General features: G+C 37.2%; 1 protein-coding gene across 1 annotated transcript in view; it reads left to right on the plus strand.

Moving 5' to 3' along the window:
- LOC126184957 (pleckstrin homology domain-containing family G member 7-like) overlaps positions 1-21,145 on the plus strand; it is a 196,878-nt gene extending 175,733 nt beyond the window's left edge. Inside the window, exon 8 of the mRNA XM_049927632.1 lies at positions 17,062-21,145. Coding sequence (XP_049783589.1) covers positions 17,062-17,175 — 114 coding nt within the window. The 3' untranslated portion in view covers positions 17,176-21,145. The remainder of the gene's footprint in view (positions 1-17,061) is intronic.
- Positions 21,146-21,652: the final 507 nt, after the last annotated feature.

Raw genomic sequence — 21,652 nt, forward strand, 5'->3', positions numbered from 1 at the left:
ACCTAAGGACATCACACACATCCATGCCCGAGGCAGGATTCGGACCTGCGACCGTAGCGGTCGCGCGGTTCCAGACTGTAGCGCCTAGAACCGCTCGGCCACTTCGGCCGGCAAACTCCTAATTCCTTAAAAAATGGAACTCCCATGTATAAAAGAACGTCAAATATGTGAGTGCTTTAGAAATGAGTTAATGTGTAAATATTTGACGTTAAGCATGCAAGCAAGTAAAGTATTGAGAATGATTGAAACTGCACATAAAAGTTTGTTGTAGGTCGCTAAGAGCTCTCGTTATGAAACACTGGATTAATATAAACTCATTAACTAGCGCTCCATTGTTAAGCAAAATCTAGTTTTTTCACACATCTCATTCTTGAGGATGTCATATCTCCTGAACTATGTGTCGTATAATAATATAATTTTGCGGGTACGTTAAGTGATATGTGTAGATATTGCATACGAAATTTGTTGCGATTAGAGGTAGTAGTGAAGAAGTAATAAATTAAAACGTCGTAACTGACGCTGAAGTTTTACTGAGCGCTATTTTAAGCAGAAGCTAGTTTTTCATGTATCTAAATGTTTATAACGTATCTCTTGAACTATGTATTGTACAATGATATAATTATACAGGTACATTCAGTGACATAAGTAAATACTGTATGCATATTGTGTTGAAAATAGAAGGGTGTCAGCGAAAATGAGTTTGTAAAGATTTGACATTAAGTGTAAACTTTTTTTGGAAGTCGCTAAGCACTCTCATTCTCAAATACTGGATGAATGAAGTCTTTGTATCTGAGTGCCATCAGTTAAACTGCCTCAAGAACCACACACATTTTCCAACAATAATAAATGTCTCATTATGTTAAATTTTAACATAAGATTATACCTCTGAAAGAGTAGATTACGACAGCATTTTAATTGTTTAATTTGGTCAGTATTAAGTAACAATGCGAAGTACTGAAAGTCGTATTTTTGTTGCCCCTATGCTGCAACTGGTGCCAGGTTCTGGGTTCTAGGACAAAGTTGTACTAATATGGATTGCTGTTCGGTACTGCCCCCCCCCCCCCCCACCATTAACAAATGTCCGATGAGAAGCTAAATATGTCTACAGCGTATCCATTCCCTCCTGATTCTGAAATGCAATTTACTTATGAATAATAGCCAGTACTTCAGCAGAGCAATAGAATCAGATTTCCACAAAGAGACAGTCTATAAATATGCATGTCGGTCCTCTTCTTTTTTATAGCCTCCCACCGATAGCGAATATTCCATTAAAAATTACAGTTTTCTACAGCATATACACATAATCATGATTTTGAAAGGCAAAATTGTTTACAACGAATAGCGAGTACACCAGCAGATCAGTGTACTCGGATGTTTAACATAGATTTTCACATAGGTTATAGGCAACTGTATGTAACAGCCTATGTGCGACATTCACTGTTTCTTCGTTTAACAATTACTGCAGTGGTTTCTGCAAACAAGTAAGTACTCTTTCTTGGTACAAGGTGATACCGCCTGATGTTTAAAAAATTGGGTATTGTAGTGGTTCAATTGCCTGGAACAATAAGGCAAGAAATTTTAATTTACCAATTCACTATTGGATGTTTTCGAGCATAAAATATGTGTGTAATACTACTATCTTTCTGCAATTTTTATGCGGGGGTAATAATGACACGCGAAGGTTGACCTGTATAGAATTATGAATACACCTAAAAGACAGTCAGGTCAGCGGAGAGGTTATAAACAGTACTCTGTCCAACCACAGTTTTAATTATTTGCCTCTAAACTATGTGAAAATCTTTATTACACATCCCCCTCCATCGTTCTGCTGGAGTACTGGTTATTATTCGTAAGAAAATTGCATTTTAAAATCAGGAGGGAACGTATATAGTGTAGAATACTGTAGTTCTTGACGAAGCATTTGTTAATGACAACAGCCAGTACCAAATAGCTATCAGTATTACTAAAACACTGTCCCAGAACCTGGTACCAGCTGCAGCACGAGGGGCAACAAAAGTCTGTTTCCAATATTTCACGTAATTGTTGACCATATTTAAAAATTTTAAATGCTGTCATAATCTACTCAGTAACGGGTATAATCTTACATTAAAAGTTGAACATGTAAGACAATTGTTATTTTTTACAGTGTCAACTTCGAGATGTATTGTGTGTGTACACATTCGGATTTTTCCGGCGTTACTTATGTGTCTGCCATAATCCCCTACTGCAACCTTATGGCGATATCCACTTTTTTTTTAATCACTCTTGTATTGCAGCGGCAAGTTCTCTCCAGACTTGGTGTGTACAGGTGATAGACAAAACAATATGAACAGTGGTAGTAATGGATGGTTGTGTTTGACGGCCAACAACACAGGTAACGCATGTGTCGCACTGGACTGTGCGTGTTCAGAAATGACTAGGCATAAGTGCAGGTTGTTTACGAGTAATGCACACTTTGTATTTGCATGAAGGCGGAGGTCGACGTGCAATGAAAGACCTAAAGGAGTTCCAAAGAGGGCTGATTGTAGGAGTCCGATTAGATGGAGCATCAGTAACCAAAACAGCCAACTTACTGAATGTTTCAAGAGTAACTGTTTCAACAGTCATGACAGCCTACACAAAACATGGAAAACCATCATCGTGTAAACGTAATAGTGGGCGCAAATCAAAGCTAAATGACAGAGATTGTCGTACGCTAACACGAATTGTGTCAAAACAACACATAACTGCGGCGGCTAAAGTGACTGCAGAGCTCAATAGCCATCTTCGAGATCCCGTATCTATCGACACTGTCCGCCGAGAACTCCACAAAGCGAATATGCATGGACGAGCTGCTATACCGAAACCATTAGTGACGACAACCAACAAAAAGAAGCGTAAAACATGGTACCAGGAGCATAAATCCTGAACGGATGATCAGTGGAAACACGTCATATGGTCCGACAAGTCAACATTTTCGTTATTTCCAACATCGGGCGGGGTTTACGTCTGGAGAACGCCAAAAGAAGCCGAAAATCCTGATTACTTGATTCCCACGGTTAAACATGAAGGTGGAAGTGTGATGGTGTGAGCGGCCATATTATGGTATTCTGCTGATTCCATCATTACTCTCAAAGGCCGTGTTACAGTCAACGGTTATGTGAACATTTTAGGTGATCAGGTTCACCCCATTCTTCAAATGTTGTTTCCCAACAATGATGCCATGTTTCAGGACGATAATGCATCCATTTACAAAGCCAGGACAGTACATTCGTGGTATGAGGAGCATTCGTCTGTACTGCAGCGTCTTTCCTGTGTCCACTACTCATGACAGTGCCTCTACCCTTAGGCTTTCTGGTATTAGCCAAGGAAATTCACCCTTCCGTTTCCTGATGAAGTGAAGGCCATGACAAGTTTAAGCCCATTTACTAAAACAATCAACAGGAACCACGTCAGTAAGTGCTTCTCCACCCAGCGTAAGCATTGGTGCCTCTTTCGTGTTCTTGTTCGTTTCCGTAGTGTTTATCCCGTCAAGTATGGGGTCTGCTTGTCCAGGGTATGGCACATTTTACTTTATTATTAAACTCTGTGGCCAGGTACCCTTCCTGACGCCACAGTCGTCTAGGTAACCTAAGGAGTGGATGTCATGTGTGCCATTCGCCTGTTTTGTTATGTGTGTTATCATGTTCTAACTGGCTGTGTATCGTATTCTTTGAGGCAGAGTTTGGGGACCAACTCAGCATTTGCCTAAACGAGCATGGGAAACCTAAAACCCACACCCAGGCTGGCGGTGTATCAGCCCAGTTATAAATCCGCCGTGTAGATTCGAGCCAGATCTGACTCACCTCGTTGTCTCAGAAGCTACTGCGCTGCGAGTTACGCTATATGAGCAGGTCATAAACAGCGGTTCCTGCTCCAAATTATCATTCCGACAAAATATTTAAAATGAGGTTGGTCATGGTCACTCAGAACAGATATAAATTGAATGCCGGTATGTCTCGATGCTAATGCTATATTTCTTTACCAGGTCTCGCGCTCTATTGAACTTATTATATCTGCTAGCCCTATTTCCTAGCCCACCCACTATAACCGTGGTGTCTCCTTTCGCAAAGTCTTCACACAGTGATTCTAAAACTTCTGTCATTTGATGCAGACAGCTACTTGGATTGGTGCCTTGGTATTCTGATCCAAGTTCGTTCTGCAAAAGTAGGCCTGCACCGCTAGCATGAGAACTGTCTAACAACAAAACATTATTTCTCTTTACTGACTTCCCTATATTGCCTTTGCCATTTATTGCTGAAGGTTTGTTGTGCCCTGACTACCCTTACAACTGTCTGATTTTCATTCCTTTATGACTAAATCAAAAGGTCTGCCTTACCAGGTGGTTATAATTAAAGTGCAGCTACCCACGGAGGTCCAGTGTGGGCTGTAATAATGATAACGAAACTTGGTAGATACAGTGATGCAGTAACGCAGACCCGATTTACGCTGGCAAGCAAATTAGTTCCAGTTGTGGCCACCAGGTAAAAATCTGGCGCTGTACACTGTTTGTATGACGGTATGACATTCACGCTTTCACTAGACAAGCCATAACGCGAGTGAACAGTATAGCTATCGAGAAAAGAGACCGTGCGCTGTTAGTGAAACTGTTTTACGTAAACGGCGGCAATTACAGTGATGTATTGAGAGAGTATCGCCCACTGAAAGGTCTGAAGAAAGGCTCGATATTATCAAAGGGTTCAAGCGCTGATAACATCGGCGCTGAGCACCCCTAAACTTCAACGTCCCAAATGGTTCAAAGAAGATGATAAAGCAGTTCAAAAACACAGATGAACTTGGTGCGGCAGCTGGAAGATGAAGGCGTCCTATCACGATGAAAGGTACCGACGAGGTAGGTGTTGCTGTAACTGACCACGCATCTCGTGGCCCGATTAGTACTGGCGCTTGTGAAGTGCCACGAGAACTGTCCATCTCAAAGTCAACAGTACGGAAATTTTTGCGGTCTATTTTACATTAGTACCTGTACAAGATCCAGACGGTGCAGCAACTAAAACCTCATGATCCGCACCAATGTTCTGAATTTGCTTTTTAGTTTCTGGCACGGATCGAAGTTGACGATATATGGCCGGTCCATATTCTGAGGAGCGACGAGGCACATTTTATATTACATGGTGCAGTGAATACACAGAACTGCCGAATGTGGGGTACTGATAAACCGAGTGTTGTGCAAAGAGCCATTGTGCCCACCATCTGTGACTGTGTGGTGTGCATTCACAAGCACTTTTACTCTCGGTCCGTTCTTCTTTGAAGAGAATACACCAAGAGCGCCTGTCAGGTGTACCGTGACGTATGCAAGATATCGGGACCTCCTTGTACAGCAGTTGTGTGGAAACCACTGTTTTCATGCAAGATTGGGCAACATCTCATGTCACTTGCCCAGTGAAATATGTGCTGAATGCAAACTTCCACGAACGTATTGTTTCCAGAGATTTTCAGATGCATGGCCTGCAAGATCACCTGATCTAAAACCATGTGCCTTTTGGCTCTGGAGCTATCTAAAAGAACGTGTTTACTAGGGACTTGTTCAGTTCCTACCTGATCTCAAGGCCAGTATCCAGGAGAACGTTGCTCTGATTCCACAGGAACTGCCGCAAGTGATTGTTGATCACGCCATGTTACAGATGCAGCATCTCGTAAATATCTCCGATACTCCTAATGAACAAACCGTGTAAGCGGCAGTTAATAATAAAGCCAGCATTATGCCTTTCTTGGTTGTTTGACCTTTTCTGCGCCCATCCCGTTCCTAATCTATTACGTATGGGAACATTTCTGTATGTTTGCCTTGCTTTCGCGACGCCAGATGTGCACCTACTGGCCAAAGTTGGACTAATTTTCTCCAGCATAAATCAGTTCTGCATTTACACATTAGCTTATCCACCAAGGTTCACTGCCATACCATAGTTACAGCCCACAATGGACCTTTCTGAGTAGCTGCACTTTAATTATAACCACACGGTATCTCTCACAATAACAAAAATGATCTCAGAAGCATTCCCATAACTGTTCCTTCTATTATCTGTTGCCTCTTCCCACCTTTCTTCACCCTTGTCCCTTCTTAACCTGTCCAGACGGTTCTTAGCTTTTCTAATTCAGCCTATAAAGCAGCACTTTTCCCCTCCTGTTCCTCTGTCTTTCTATTTCTACTGCATATTCTACAAAACCACAGAAGAGCTCATGTACTTCCCCAATTCTCTCGCCGCAACAGTCAAAGAAAAAAATTACAGATTCTGTCACACTACACCTCAGAACTAACAATTCTCCAGCATGTGAGGCACGTTTTGCTCATGACTAAATAATAATTTGGCAAGAATAAGTCAGTTACGTAACCGACAAACGAGAAAAATACATTTACGCAAATTTATCCTATATACTCAAACAACTGTATGTAAACGAACTACTTGTGCAAATTTTCAGAGCCAAGAGAAATAAAATTTACACTTCCTTCCAGAAACATGTACCAAATAATGAAGGGATAAGTCCTACTTAAACTGATGGGAAGAAAAAAAGATTTAACGAGACTGTCAACTACTATGTTTGCTGCACCAAAATATAAAATGAAGTATGAATTGGCTACAACCCAACTTTATGGTCATTTCACATTTTATAAAATAATACATAAAAAAGTGAAATCGTTAGTAGCCGGCTTCAAAAACCCTCTAGTAAACGTATTTACTGAGTAATATGTACTAGACTAACTGTTATTATGTGCTAAATAACTTATGTTTATGAGAGCGCAAACCTCACACCTCTTGCTGGCACAGGGCTGACTTGTTGTAGAAATATAAATCAGACATGATGTACTTTTTGGACATGTTTACTTACAGCAACACATACGGGATATCTGTAAATCATGAGACACAATAAATGTCTGGAATATGACTAGAAGACTTTGATACAGTTAGGAATATCTAGATATTGTGTTCATTAATTTAATCTTAAACTTTCAATATTTCATTAGTTTAAATAGTGAAAATGTAATTGTTAATGCATTAAAAAAAACAAGAAACAAACATCTCTTTTATTCTGTTCTTTCTGTTTTATTATCTGTGATATTTGCACTGTGACACTACTGTATTTACAAGATATTGTGTAAAGGTGTTGATCCACAGCTTGAAAGTATCTGACAAAAGAAGACATGACTGCTAAAAGCTGTAATATGATTTAATTTACTCGTTACTAATTTTGATAATACTATCAATTCATGGTCAGCTATTAACACAACAACGGAGTTCAGAATATATACAAATATGGTATTACTGATTAAATCAAGAAACATATATAAAAGTTTGATATCAGAACTTACATAATCAAGTCGTACCAACTTGTAACAGCAAGCTGTTATCGTCATAAACCATGAAGCATTAAACATTTTACGAAACTTTTGCAGCCGTAGGGCTGTAGGTGTTTGATTTTTTGTCACAATAGTAAACGGCCATTGTCCTAAAGACATCCTGCTAAAAGGATGGACATATAAAAGCTTAAACATTATAGTTTAATGCTTACCAATTTAAAGACCTATCTACCTAAAACATGCTGGAAAATGTTCAAATAGTGTCAGATATATTAAGTTTACTTGGCAGTCGCTCAGTTATTCGAATCCAATAAGGCTATCTACCTGGTGAACTTTACTATAGTTGTCAAAGCAGGAAAGCCTGAGGAACATGCCCAAAGGTACATGCTTGTACCAATATTTGAGATAATAAACGTTTGATCAAAAAAGAGCCTGTAGCCATTGCCCAAATGAAACTTGGGTGCTACCTCAAAAGAGTTAAATATATTTAATTAAAATATAATTTATGAAATTCTGTGAGATTTAATATCAAAAACTTTGAAGTTACGTAAAAAAACAGGGGACGACTTCCCAAATATTCAGACATACATTGTATGAAATATCATCGAAAATAGCCATGTCAAAATTAAAATTGAATCCAAGTTGAGTACATTTACATGAGTTACTGTGCATGGACAATATCAGTAATAATTAGCCATTGTATATATGGATCGGAGCTGGGTCATCCATGAATGAATGGGGTCCAAAGGAATGGTTCACTAAAGCAAATGAAAAGACCAAGGAATGACTTTTAAGGAACGGTTGTTCACTGCTCAAGTCAATCATGGTTGGTCTTGTTCTGAGAACTATCATTCACAGTTCACTATGGTCATGGTTGGTCTTGCTCCCAGGAACTGTGGTTCACAGTCCACTTTGGCTGGCCTCGTTTCTGCCTTAGTCTCGTTCTTCGATCTAGTTCCTCCACTCCTCATTCTCGTCTCAGTTTCTCTTGACTGGAGGCGTTCTTAATTCTATAGTCACACATTCTTGTTCAACTTTTTTATAACTATGTAACTTCTGTAAAAATTAAGCTATCTGTAATGCATACATATATTTCAGCCAACAGAAAGATAAATTTGTGTATCTCTTCGTCATTTTGATCCGCTGTAGAACACATGTGTATCACAAGGCAAGTTGTTTTTTTGGTTGACCAATTAAATGAGCAGCCATTGATTTTTTTGTTTGTAGATGAAGTTACATCTGCTTGGTTTAATGACACATTTTTGGGATAACTTTCAATATTTTGTTAATTGTAGTGTTAGAAAGTTTTAATGAAACTCACAATTTTCGAATTTTTGCAAAAGTAAAAAATGCTGCTTAGGAAGCTTTGTACTTTCAAATTTGATTTATTTGTGATTTTTGATTCTTTGCACAAGAAAATGAGTTGTGTATGATTCTGGCACAGTGGGAAAAGGAGAAATAGTGTCGTTCCATTTAAAAGATCATTGTATGGCATGTAATCGTCCTTACATTTAAAAAAAGCATTGTTTAGAAGTAGCTTTCTAACAAAATATTATTTCTTTTTCAATTTTATTATTAATACACTCCTGTTCCATTAACTTTGTTAATACAAGCTACACATCTACTATTTAGTAATCATGTGAAGTAAATACAATGGCGAAATCACTTTTTGTTTTAAGGCTACTTATTCTTTGAAAAAGCATCTTTTTTGCCCTGGAACCTTGTGGGAATACTATGATACAATCCGCCATATATTTGCTACTCTTCTTTGTTAATTATTTGTTACAGTGATGTATAATCTTGACATCTTTCTGAGCCAGATAGTTTACAACCTTTACTTTAGAAATTAGGTGCTGAGCATTGTTGACATCTTCATATTCATGCCACGGTCTTCATTATTTTGTCATCAAATCTAATCTGGATAAAGATATTTTTATTTTATTCCAAATGAACTGTTCAGACATGTTAGTCATAATTTCTGGGATGACTGATCGATTCTTGAATCCTTTTATATTTTCATCACGATTCAGTGTAGTGGCTGTTCCGTTTTTGATTCAGAAGATTAAGGCAAAAGGACAGGAGACAGAAACCATAAACGATTTTTCAGAAATCTGATGTACATATATAATGTTTTGAAAGAGTTCTGAAATCCAAATATGGTTCTTTGGTTTCTGAAGTGGCACAATATCGTGCTTCGATTTACATACTGGTAAGGAAAATGACTACAAATCAAACTGCTGTAAAGTTCTTCAAAGCACTGATACGTGCTGTGTCATGAAAGTTTTGGAAAAAAGAGTCTTGTTACTTTTCACTTAGAAAGTTTCGATAATATCCGAGCATATTTATGTACTTGTCCCCATTTCTGACACGAAACTTTTGATTTTAGTACCCTATTTCTCTGACCTGTGTCAGAAGTAGTGATTTTTCCAAATAAGTCTTCACTACCCACACAAATAGTATGGCAATTAGATGTGTAGTTAATTTACACACCTGCACATTGTGAAAGAGAACTGTTAACGTTGCATTGACAGATGACAGTTTACTATCAGTTATTTTATGCTAGTAAAGCAGCCATGAATATATATTATTTTTTGTAAGCAAAGGGAAAACGAAGACATTGTACCTGCTACGATTACGAGCTTGCCTCGAAAGTTAATGATGGCTCTGGTGGTCCTTGCTGGGTTCTAAACGGGTCCCGTAATGTGAAATTCCGTTCGATTTACTCTAGCCTCTCCTTCGAGGCTTGCGGTCACTGGCCCATCTTGTCAGACGACTAATGTGATACTTTCGAAGCACACATTCAGCTAAGAAAATGGAAGTAAACAACCTGTCTACAAAGGCAGTCCATGAATTTATCGTAAGTAATACTTGTGTGTAGTTAATATTTCTTCTGGAAACTTGTCTAAAATCCATAAATACATTAAGAATCCACAATTAGGTAAAAGAGGAACAGAACAGTTCCCAAAGACGAACTATTGCCAGTGAACTATTTTCCAAGTATAAACGAGTTTGCCCATCTCTAATATGAATACACTACTGGCTTGTGTATTTCCTTGTATTTATGGATCATAGTTGAATAATATTGCAAATGCATTCTAATACATTCAGACTAGATTTCCTCATTATTTTCTAAAATAAATTTGTTCAGTGAGACTATGTTCGTTTTTTGTGAGCTCATATTCTGGTTTTTACAAGGTAATTTAAAATTTAAGAGTTTTTTATTTGTATTCATTTACTCTGAGTACTTTGGTATAAAGACATGGACTCTGGTGGCTTGTTGCAGACTTGTTGCATTTGGTTTAATTTTTTACCATAATCATCAGTATTAACATCACAGTATATGCATGTGACGTTTGTTCCATTGAGTCATACTACTTTCTGTTGTCAACAGTAACAGCCACTTTTGCTCTTAGTCTTGAAACTTGCAGTCGGTATTGCTCGATGCTGTCTCGGGTTTGTTTTTCTGCCAGTGTTGGTTGTGTGTCAATACTGATACACAGCAGTATGGGTACATTTACTGATGAAGAGTTGGCCAATATGCACTTTATTAGTAGTGTTGATGAATGCAATGGAAGAGTTGCACAGTGATGCTGGGCTGGGTTGTTCGCACAGTGACAGTGATCACATCACATTACTTTCGCATCTACACATAGGCGTTTTGTGTTCGGTCTTTTGGTGAATCCACATTACAGATTTATTAACTGTTGTGCGGGTATTTTCACAGAAACAAAGCCAATTGTGATAACAAAGTGAATAAATGATAATTTCATAATTACATTGTAACAAGCCATCAGAAACCCTCGATCCCTTTCGACCAAATACTCAGAAAACATCCCTGAACAACCTCTCAAAGTTTCTCAGTAAGAGCTCAGGTTGACTCTGTATACATATTCTCAGTATGTTATGTACACTATGTGATCAAAAGTATCCGGACACCTGGCTGAAAATGACTTACAAGTTCGTGGCGCCCTCCGTCGGTAATCCTGGAATTCAATATGGTGTTAGCCCACAATTAGCCTTGATGACAGCTTCCACTCTCGCAGGCATACATTCAATCAAGTGCTGGAATGTGTCTTGGGGAATAGCAGTCCATTCTTCACGGAGTGCTGCAAAGGGGAGAGGTATGGATGTCGGTCGGTGAGGCCTTCACGAAGTCGGCACTCCAAAACATCCCAAAGGTGTTCTATAGGATTCAGGTCAGGACTCTGTGCAGGCCAGTCTGTTACAGGAATGTTATTGTCGAGTAACCACTCCCCCACAGGCCGTGCATTATGAACAGGTGCTCGATCGTGTTGAAAGATGCAGTTGCCATCCCCGAATTGCTCTTCAACAGTGGGAAGCAAGAAGGTGCTTAAAACATCAATATAGGCCTGTGCTTCCATGAAAGACACTAACACAAAATAACACCACCACCTCCGAATTTTAGTGTTGACACTACACATGCTGGCAGGTGGCGATCACCAGGCATTCACCACACCCATACCCTGCCATAGGATCGCCACATTGTGTACCGTGGTTCTTCACTCCACACAACATTTTTCCCCTGTTCAATTGCCCAATGTTTAAGCTCCTTACACCAAGCGAGGCGTCGCTTGGTATTTACAGGCGTGATGTGCGGCGTATGAGCAGCCGTTCGACCATGAAATGAAAGTTTTCTCACCTCCCGCCAAACTGTTATAGTACTAGCAGTGGATCCTGATTCAGTTTGGAATTCCTGTGTGATGATCGGGATAGATGTCTGCCTATCATGCATTACAACCCTCTTCAGCTGTCGGTGGTCTCCGTCAGTCAACAGACGAGGTCGCTTTTGTGTTGTACGTGTCCCTTCACGTTTCTTCTTCACCATCACATCGGAAACGGTGAACCTAGGGATGTTTAGGAGTGTGGCAATATCGCGTACAGACGTATGACACAAGTGACACTCAATCATCTGATCACATTCGAAGTCCGTGAGTTCCGCGGAGCACCCCATTGTGCTCCCTTACAATGTCTAATGACTACTGAGGTCGCTGATACGGAGTAGGGCAGTAGGCGGCAGCACAATGCACCTAATATGGAAAACGTGTGTTTCTGGGGATGTCCAGATACTTTGGATCACATAATGTAGATACATCTTTTATTTGCTAAAGTATTAAGCCCTTATATTTCTCTGTACATCAAGACATTTGAACAACATTTAATAATTCATACTATGTGGTGATTACAGTTCGCAATAGAAAGTCACTATGACCACAGTATGTAAGTTTTGTTTTCAAGGTTCTGTATTTGTCTTTGTATACTGAGCATTACTGGCATATACGAGGGCATGCTGAAAAATAATAATTCCGATTTTTTTATGTGAAATCTCTTAAAACTTTTTAAATAAAACCAACTTTATTAACATTTTTCATCTTTATTCTTCATACTTCCATATTAATTTATCAACATAGTCACTCTGAGAACAAACATATTTCTCCCAACCAGAGACTAGTTTGTGATACCATCGCTGTAAACTGTTGGACTTTGTTGACAGAGCCAAAATCTCACCTCTGCTTCCACCACTTCATCAGTATCGAGGTGAAGTCTTGAAAATAGTTCATAAAGTTTTGGAAATAGGACAGGGTTGTATTGAGGATAGCCATCAGATAGTTGCAGATGTTGCAGCACTGTGTCTACGTATATTACCCAACGATTTTCTCTGATGAGTTCACCAACCTGATTCTGATGGGTCACATTGTGTGCCCAACTTTATCGTCCATTGTGATCTGTGTCACATAAGTTTCCTTCATTACAAGCATCAACAACCCAGTTTCGTGCATTACTTATGTCAATGCAATCATCACCACATCACCATACACAGCTGTCACTGTTCTACAGATTTCTATTGCAGGCACGATTTGTGCTGTTAGGAGCTCGATTGCAACACGCTGTATCTTATTCACTGACTTACGTAGAACCATTTAATGTACTACCATTCGGCGCCCTCTAGTGCAACAGGTTAGCAACTTGCGTCAGCAAAGCGGTAAACTCGATTAACCAATATACATGTCATGTAACATCTCCACCAATATTCAAAAGGCATAACCTTTCAGCATACCATTGTATTATTTATAGTTTTTTTTAAACCGGGTTGTATAAATAGTGTGACCAGAAGACTATGTATTATCAAAACTAGTCTTGAATACGAGGGTAAGTCAAATGAAAACCTGAATTTGTAATAACAAATCGAAATTTCGCGCCGTTATCCTGTGAGTTGGTAAGTGTGCTACAAGCAGCACGCAGAATGGCCTGTAGGTGGCAGCACAATTGCACACATACCTTCGCAGTATCAGTGTAAAGATGGCCGCCCCACTTGCAATTTGCACCAGGGAAGAACAGCGTTCTGTTATTCGGTTTTTGCGTAGTGAAGGTGTTAAACCTATTGAAATTCATCGACGAATGAAGGTTCAGTACGGTGATGCATGTTTGTCACAGCAGCAGGTCTACGAATGGAGTAGGATGTTCGCAAATGGTGTGACTTCAGTGGAAGATGCTCCTCGTCCAGGTTACGAACAACGAGTTGTGACTTCACAGAACATTGCAGCAGTTGAAGCTATAGTGAAGGAAAACTGCCGAGTGGCACTGAATGACATTGCAACATGTTTGCAGATTAGTCATGGGTCAGCACACCACATTGTGCATGATGTGCTCCAGTTTCACAAAGTGTCTACAAGATGTGTGCCATGGCAGCTGACTTCTGAAATGAGAGAACGACTTGTTGGTGCTTGTGAAGAACTTCTTCGGCTCTTTCAACGAAAAGGTGATGGCTTCCTTGCAAGAATCGTTACTGGGTACGGAACCTGGGTGCACTTCCACCAACCGAAAATGAAGAGGGTGAGCAAGGAATGGCTCCATTCCTCATCACCAAAACCAAAGAAGTTTATAACAGAACCATCAGCAGGGAAGGTTATGGTGACTCTCTTTTTGGGCGAAAAAGGCGTCATTTTGGAGCATTACATGCCTAGAGAGACCACTGTCATCAGTGTATCATACACAAATCTCCTAAAAAGTCATCTGCGCCCTGCAGTCAAGTCAAAGGGAGGTGGATTGCTGTCAGCAGGTGTCCTTTTGCAACATGACAATGCAAGCCCCACACTGCCCATACAACAGTTGCAACAATCACAGACCTGCATTTTTAGTGTCTTTCTCATCCACTATACACACAAGACCTTGCCCCAAGTGATTTCCATATGTTTGGACCACTCAAAGACGCAATGGGAGGAAAAAAGTTCTGTTCTCATGAAGAGGTACACCATGCGGTACATGAGTGGTTGCGCAGACTACCAAAAGAATTTTTTTCTAAAGGAATTTATGCACTTTGTAAACGCTGGAGGACTTGCATTGAGCGAGGGGGAGATTATGTTGAAAACTGATACTGCTTTGTACCACTTCTGCACAATAAATAATATTAAAAAAAAATTTAAGGTTTTCGTTTGACTCACCCTCGTAAATAAGGCCTTAGGAAAGCCTCTTCCGTCCGCACCTCGTGGTCGTGCAGTAGCGTTCTCGCTTCCCGCACCCGGGTTCCCGGGTTCGATTCCCGGCGGGATCAGGGATTTTCTCTGCCTCGTAATGACTGGGTGTTGTGTGATGTCCTTAGGTTAGTTAGGTTTAAGTAGTTCTAAGTTCTAGGGGACTGATGACCATATATGTTAAGTCCCATAGTGCTCAGAGCCATTTGAACCATTTTTTGAAAGCTTCTTGGCCATCATGTCTCCTCTTCTTCGAAATATATGTACAATAACATATAATAATTGCAGTCTTAAAGAGACCCACACTCTATATGTCACAATATGTTATTCCATTTGTGTAATATACACCACAGAAGTAGATAAACTAGTTACCTAGAGGTATGAAATAGTTCTGTTGCATACTGATGTGTCATTAATTTTTTATACGTTTCATCTTTTGCAAAGACAGAAGTTGAGTTTTTGGTAAATAATATGTGAATGTGTGGGAAAGTAGGCCTCCTAATCCAGTGGCACTCTCTCTAAATTGCATGTTTGTAATAAACCAATAGAAGTTGTATTTTTAAACATAATAAAATTGCCAGTTGAATCTACAAATGTAGATATAGGATTTATCATCCACTTATTATCCTATTTTACTCAAACCAGTTCTCATTTTCGTAATATATTTGAAGAAGCTGTTTATCAAAGCATCTATGGCAACTTAACAGAAATTGCGTAACAATCATTTTGGTGTCAGATATTCATATATAACACTACATAGGGAAATCTGTATCCATTTATTAAATTTTGAACCAATTTTGTTATTAAAGGTTTGTAATAGAGAGTTTCCATGCCCCTTTAATGGTTTTCATATGTAAGGCATAAGACAGTACTGAATATCCTCCTATGGTGTGGTATCAGTTATGTTCCTTTGACTTCAGTGGTGCTATCTATATAATGAAACCAACCATTGAACAACTAGCACCAAAACGGTTAAAACATTAAGTTCTGATTAGTAGATCAATATATATTGAGTCCTACATGATTCTAGATTTTCATTGATACTTCTATTGACTGATATTATAATCACTCATTGTAAACAGATACAAAGTAAAGTCTGTGCCATTCTGTACAGCATTAAGAAACTAAAAGAAACTGGATTGGACTTTGGTGAAGCAAAAACGATTTCAACAATACTGGAAATGCCTGGGAAATCACTTGAAACGAAATGAGATTATTGATTAGATTTTTTTTTGTTCTCTCGAAGTGGTGAGTTTAATAATATCTTCTAAATAAAATCTGGGAATGACACAATGTGCCAGTATATTTATTTTTTAATGATGCTTCTCATGAGCCAATAAATCTCTTTGGAGTATTGTAATACCAACAACTATAATGTAAAAGTAGTTTTAACAAACCCTATGTATGACAAGGTCTGGATTCAAAATACTGTTAGTAGTAATTTACACCACTGCAACACAGACTATAAATATTCCACCTTAACGATACCATGTATAAAGTAGCTTATTTTTAGTCCTAAGCCAGGAGCAAACAAATAACAATAATGATAAGGTAAGTATGAACTGTGTTCATTAAAATCAGTACACAGTTAATGTGCTAAAATTAGATCTTACATAGTATGAGTAATGACTTACACTCTTAATAATTTCATACAGTTAAGAGTGATATTTCGTTAGTATTCCATACATGTGTTTACAGAATGTTATTGTTGAGACATAAAAACACTTTTGCCACTGTATATAAAAGTCATAATTAATAACAACTTGAAATGGAATATTTGCAAGTGCCTTTTAACATTGCTTTCTGGATATATCTATAAATTGTATTCTGTTCCAAAGAAAGATGAACTTTTGGGTATTTTGCATCTCATGTTCTCAGAGGCCTTCCTTCTAGATGTGAATCACAATATTGTGTGTGTGTGTGTGTGTGTGTGTGTGTGTGTGTGTGTGTGTGTGTGTGTGTGGTGGGGGTAGAGAGAGAGAAGAGAGAGAGAGGGGGGAGGGAGGGGTGGAAGGTTAAGCAGTGATTGGGGAGTGTGACAGTGCAACTGTTAATTTTGTGTTTCCACATGAATTTTCAAGCAAATGCCTCTATGTGTTTACCAGATTTATTCACGAAGTTCTATTCAAGTAAACATAATCAGTATTACTTTCTTGAATTTTTGCAGTGTGTCGGTCATTTAACTACTGTAGTATATATTTACGATAATAGACTAATGTTCTGATGTTCACTGTCTTGTAGCAAACATGGCTGCTGAAGCTTAGAGACACCCAGGACAAGTGGAAACGGACACTTCAACATACAGTCTTTCGTTCACCCCGTCTGTCCACCTGCAGTGCAAAGTCTTCCACCTGACTACCTTCTGATATTGGGTTGTCTTCAAGCATGATATGAAACATAATGAAACGTTATTTTTTGTATAATTCTTCTAGATAAGTGTACTGAATGTGAAATAACTATGTTATGAAGATATCTATTATTTACAACATAATGAAGTACCAGGCATGAAAAGAAAGTTGTTTTTACAGAAAGAATATATTTTATCTAAAGTTTAGGCGTATAATATATTTAATTAAAAATTAATCACATTGTAAGTGGGAATATAAGTTAACCAGATGTGGAGTAATTTTCATATACATTTCTTACTTTTTTAACTTTTAAATTCATATATTATGTTCCCACTGACATATTTTTAATGAAAATTTTGATATTTGATATTTGACTGGTGCTGTGGCACAACTAAATACAATCATTATGAGTAATAGAACTTGCAAGATTGTTATTTTTGTTGTGGGAAAAATATTTTACTAAAAGTAATTGCACACAGTATTTAATTGTAAATGAACCATGTTCTCAGAAAATATGACTTATATTTGGATGAAATTACTGATACAACAGTAACAACCAATTGAAATGTATCTTAAATTTTGTTTTTCTTCAGTTGAACTATGCTGTTTTCCTCCAAAGAATGGAACATGCTTCATAGCATACTTTACAAGCAACATGTCTCAGTTTGTAAGAAATGACTGATGATCAACTTCATACTTTTTTTTTACCTTTTACGCGATCTCATGTAGTTTATGGTGTTTGTGGTCATGATCATGAGAAGAAACACTTGTGATCTGTAATAAAAGCAGTGTGTGATGAAGTATACGGAATGTGCTGGCTTTGTTGTCTAAGAGTAGTAATATGTGTGATATACATTGTTCTCCAGAACTATTATGACACTTTGCATATCAATGAATTCCAACTAGCTTCCCTTTGATTCTTTAAAAGTTATAAGAATGTGAGGAAAAATGGTGACTAAAAGCTGTCCAAACAAATGAATGTGAATGTAGTAATAATAATCCAAGGGCTATACTAATATCTCCAAAGGAAATATTCAGTATGTGAAGAAATTATTTGTCTTCCATATTCTTCTTGGTTCACAGAAATTAAATATTCTATTGTTGTTACTTGATGCAGTTACTGTAAATGAATTCACTTTATTTGTATATACTGGATTCAATGCCAAACAAAACAGAATTACTTGACTGACTAACTGCAAACTATGTTCAACAATATAGTATTATATTTTGATCCATGTAGGTGTCTGCATTATGACTCATTCATGTGTTTGGAATCTCAGTAATTATTCTTAAATTGTTGCATGTTAGTAATATTCTTTTGTCAGAAATTAGTAGTGCATAGTGTTTATATTGTTAAATAATCTGCGTGTAATTGTTGTATTTAATTTTCTCTTGTTCATGAACATCTACCAACAGGACCATGTTTCCATCACTCCTTAGATTCTTAACACTGAAACAGTACAAGTGAATCTGCTCTAGTGTGATCCATAAATTTGTTTCAGTGATTGCAAGTGTAAAATGTGAGCTATATCCACAAATGTTTAAAAATGGATATGTAAGTATTGTTCTGTAATGATAAATTTGTATCTTAATTAATTTATAGACACTGAGCCACTTGCTAAAGGGATAATACTTTTTCTCATGTTTTCTACGTTTTATGATAGAAATATTACTTTCTGAACTAAAGGTATTTCTCATAATGAGTGTGAGCGGCTGCCATATGATGAAAGCTAATGAAGATTCGCATCACTGTAAATAACTACCAGCTGAGGAACTAAAGATATAATATATCCTGGAAGCTGAGATCTTCCATAATGACACTTCTAGGTAATTAGTGTGAATTATTTTGGGTACTGTATTCTGCAGTTTTGGGGATCTCATAATTATTTCGTTTTCTTAATATACAATGATCAAGGAATTCTATATTTCACAGTGTAGTCAAATCTATTCTTGTGAATGTAATTTCATTTCACAGGAGTATTGTGATTTCCTTCACACTAGGATTCAGTTACTGCATGAGAATACTTACATACTCTGTAGTCAAAATTTCCACCTCAGTATCCTAAAGACAAAAGATAAGTTTGGTCATTTAAATGACTCAGTACATTTGATAAGTTCAGAAAATTCCACCGTCTTCTGCAAGATAATCATAATTGATGTATCTCTGTTGCTGAAATCAAAGCTGGAAGTACATATCGAAACAATATTATTTCTGATTTGTGTGCTAATACTAGGCTTAGCAGCAAAAAATCTGGAAAACTGTGTCACTCACAGGAACATTAATAGTCCATAGATATGAGAAGTCAATGATAACAATTAGCAGTCAAAACTGATATCCTTCAATAATAAAAATTTAGCTACAAAAGATATGCCATTCTCTGAGACTGAGTGTATTGGACCTCAGAGAACTGTAACATGTGTTTCATGATTCAGGTAAGTCCATGAAAAACTAATATTTTAACTAAGTAATGTGTGGGAAACGTAGGTAATAAATAATCATGTGTCTTCATTTATGAAGGACTGACTGAGGCAATTTGGTTTCTATAGTTTACCACATTTATAAGTGATAAAATCCAAATACTCCCAGCAATATTTAGATACATGACAGAAATCTGGCTGATGATGCAAATGAGTGGAGTTTCAAATGAACTGACAACAAACTGAATTCCATATTTGCCATGCAGAAATATCATAAAGAGATTATGCAAGAAGAAAAAACAAAGTACCTACCAGCATAGTAAATTTAAATTTATTTGGTGTAGGCATATTATAAAGATGATGTGGTAATCATTGTAAGTAGAGGATACTTATGGTATGGATTAGAAAAGGTGAGTGCTATGTGCATCAAACAAGTAGAGAAAAGCTGTATAATACTAGAATACGCCCATTTCAAAATAAGAGAAAAATTATTTACAGATAACAGGAAATGAAACAATTTTTTTGCAAATTGTAATTCAGTAATCTATCAAACGAAAACCTATAGCCCTCAATGATGAACACATACTAATGATTTTTTCGTATTGACTCCAACACAAAAAATTAATACACTATTTTCTTGCATTAAGGTAGATTCCCCTGTATAGTCGTAACTTCTTTGAAGTGTACAAATCTTAATGTATTTGGAAACACTATCATTACACACAATTCTTCTGTAATGTTTATGTTTTCAACAATTTGAAAAATTCACATTCAGTCAGCCTACATGCTCAGTCATACTACATATGTCTATTCACACAGTTTTCATGATTGACTTTGTTTTAATTGTTATGTCCCTGCTTCCTGCTTCTCCGGTTTTCCAAGATGGATTAGTGATCAGAAATTAATCACATTTATACGATAAAGCCAGATTACAATGACTGAGCTGGAACATGCAGAATTTGAAACTGAAAATTAAGCCCATTGCATTACTTCTGGTGCACAGTGTTAAGTAATAAGTGTTTTGTCAATTAAGTAAAGGATATGAATTCGAGCCCACACTTGGGACACAGCTTTCATCAGTCAGATCGTTTCATTATGATGCACACACTGTTACAAAGTAAAATATTTGTTTCAGTATGTTGATTTTAGCAAATGTTTCACTAAAACCTAAAACTGATTTGCATATAAACTGTATTGGTCTTTTGGTGTTCCATGCAAGACAAAGTAATTTCCAATAATTAAGATGGATTTTAAATGTGCTACATGTTTTCTTTTCGTAATACATTGCTACCCTGTAACAAAATCAGCCTTCACAGAAACACTAAGTCTGGGATCATACTACATCTCTTCTTTCTTCCCTTTGATTTTCTTCTGTTGGAGAGGTCCCTAAAATCAAATTTAGTTAATTATTTATAAGCCAGTGTTCTAGTCTCAAATGTTGCCAGCTTCTGCTACCAACGTGTTCTAATTGTTTTTTCACTGAATCAAAATGCAAAATATGAATTACATAGCAAAGAACAAAAGTATTATTAATGTTTATCCATTTTCCAACCCTGAGATTAGATACACACAATATCATTAATATAATAAGTACATATGTAAAACCGTGAGAAATGATAGTTACAGAACTGTGGTTATTGTTCCTAACATCCAGGCAATTTGTAATAATCAGTTATCTTAGTCACTAATATATTTTTGCTTTAGAAAAACAAAACTTTAAATACTTACTCCTAACTGGAACTGATACTTAACATATCTGTTTTTATTTGTTGAAGCCTGATGCAAATCATTGAGTCAATTTAGAAAAATGCATTCTAGCATTTTCTTGAATTTCTTGCTAAAATATGGTAAAGTTTAAAAAATAGATCTTTCAATATTTCCAACCCAGATTTTAAATATTATAATTTACGAGTGACCTGAATTTTAAGTATGATTGTAAAATGTTCTTATACTTAAAGTAATGATCACTTTATGCAATGTACATATGGCATTTTATCCTGGAAACACATCTCTAAAAAAGATATTTAATCAATATATGATATAGTTTAATGTGTCAGTCGTTTTTG

This window comes from Schistocerca cancellata, chromosome 4 (assembly GCF_023864275.1).
Source record: "Schistocerca cancellata isolate TAMUIC-IGC-003103 chromosome 4, iqSchCanc2.1, whole genome shotgun sequence".
Classification (NCBI taxonomy): Eukaryota; Metazoa; Arthropoda; class Insecta; order Orthoptera; family Acrididae; genus Schistocerca; species Schistocerca cancellata.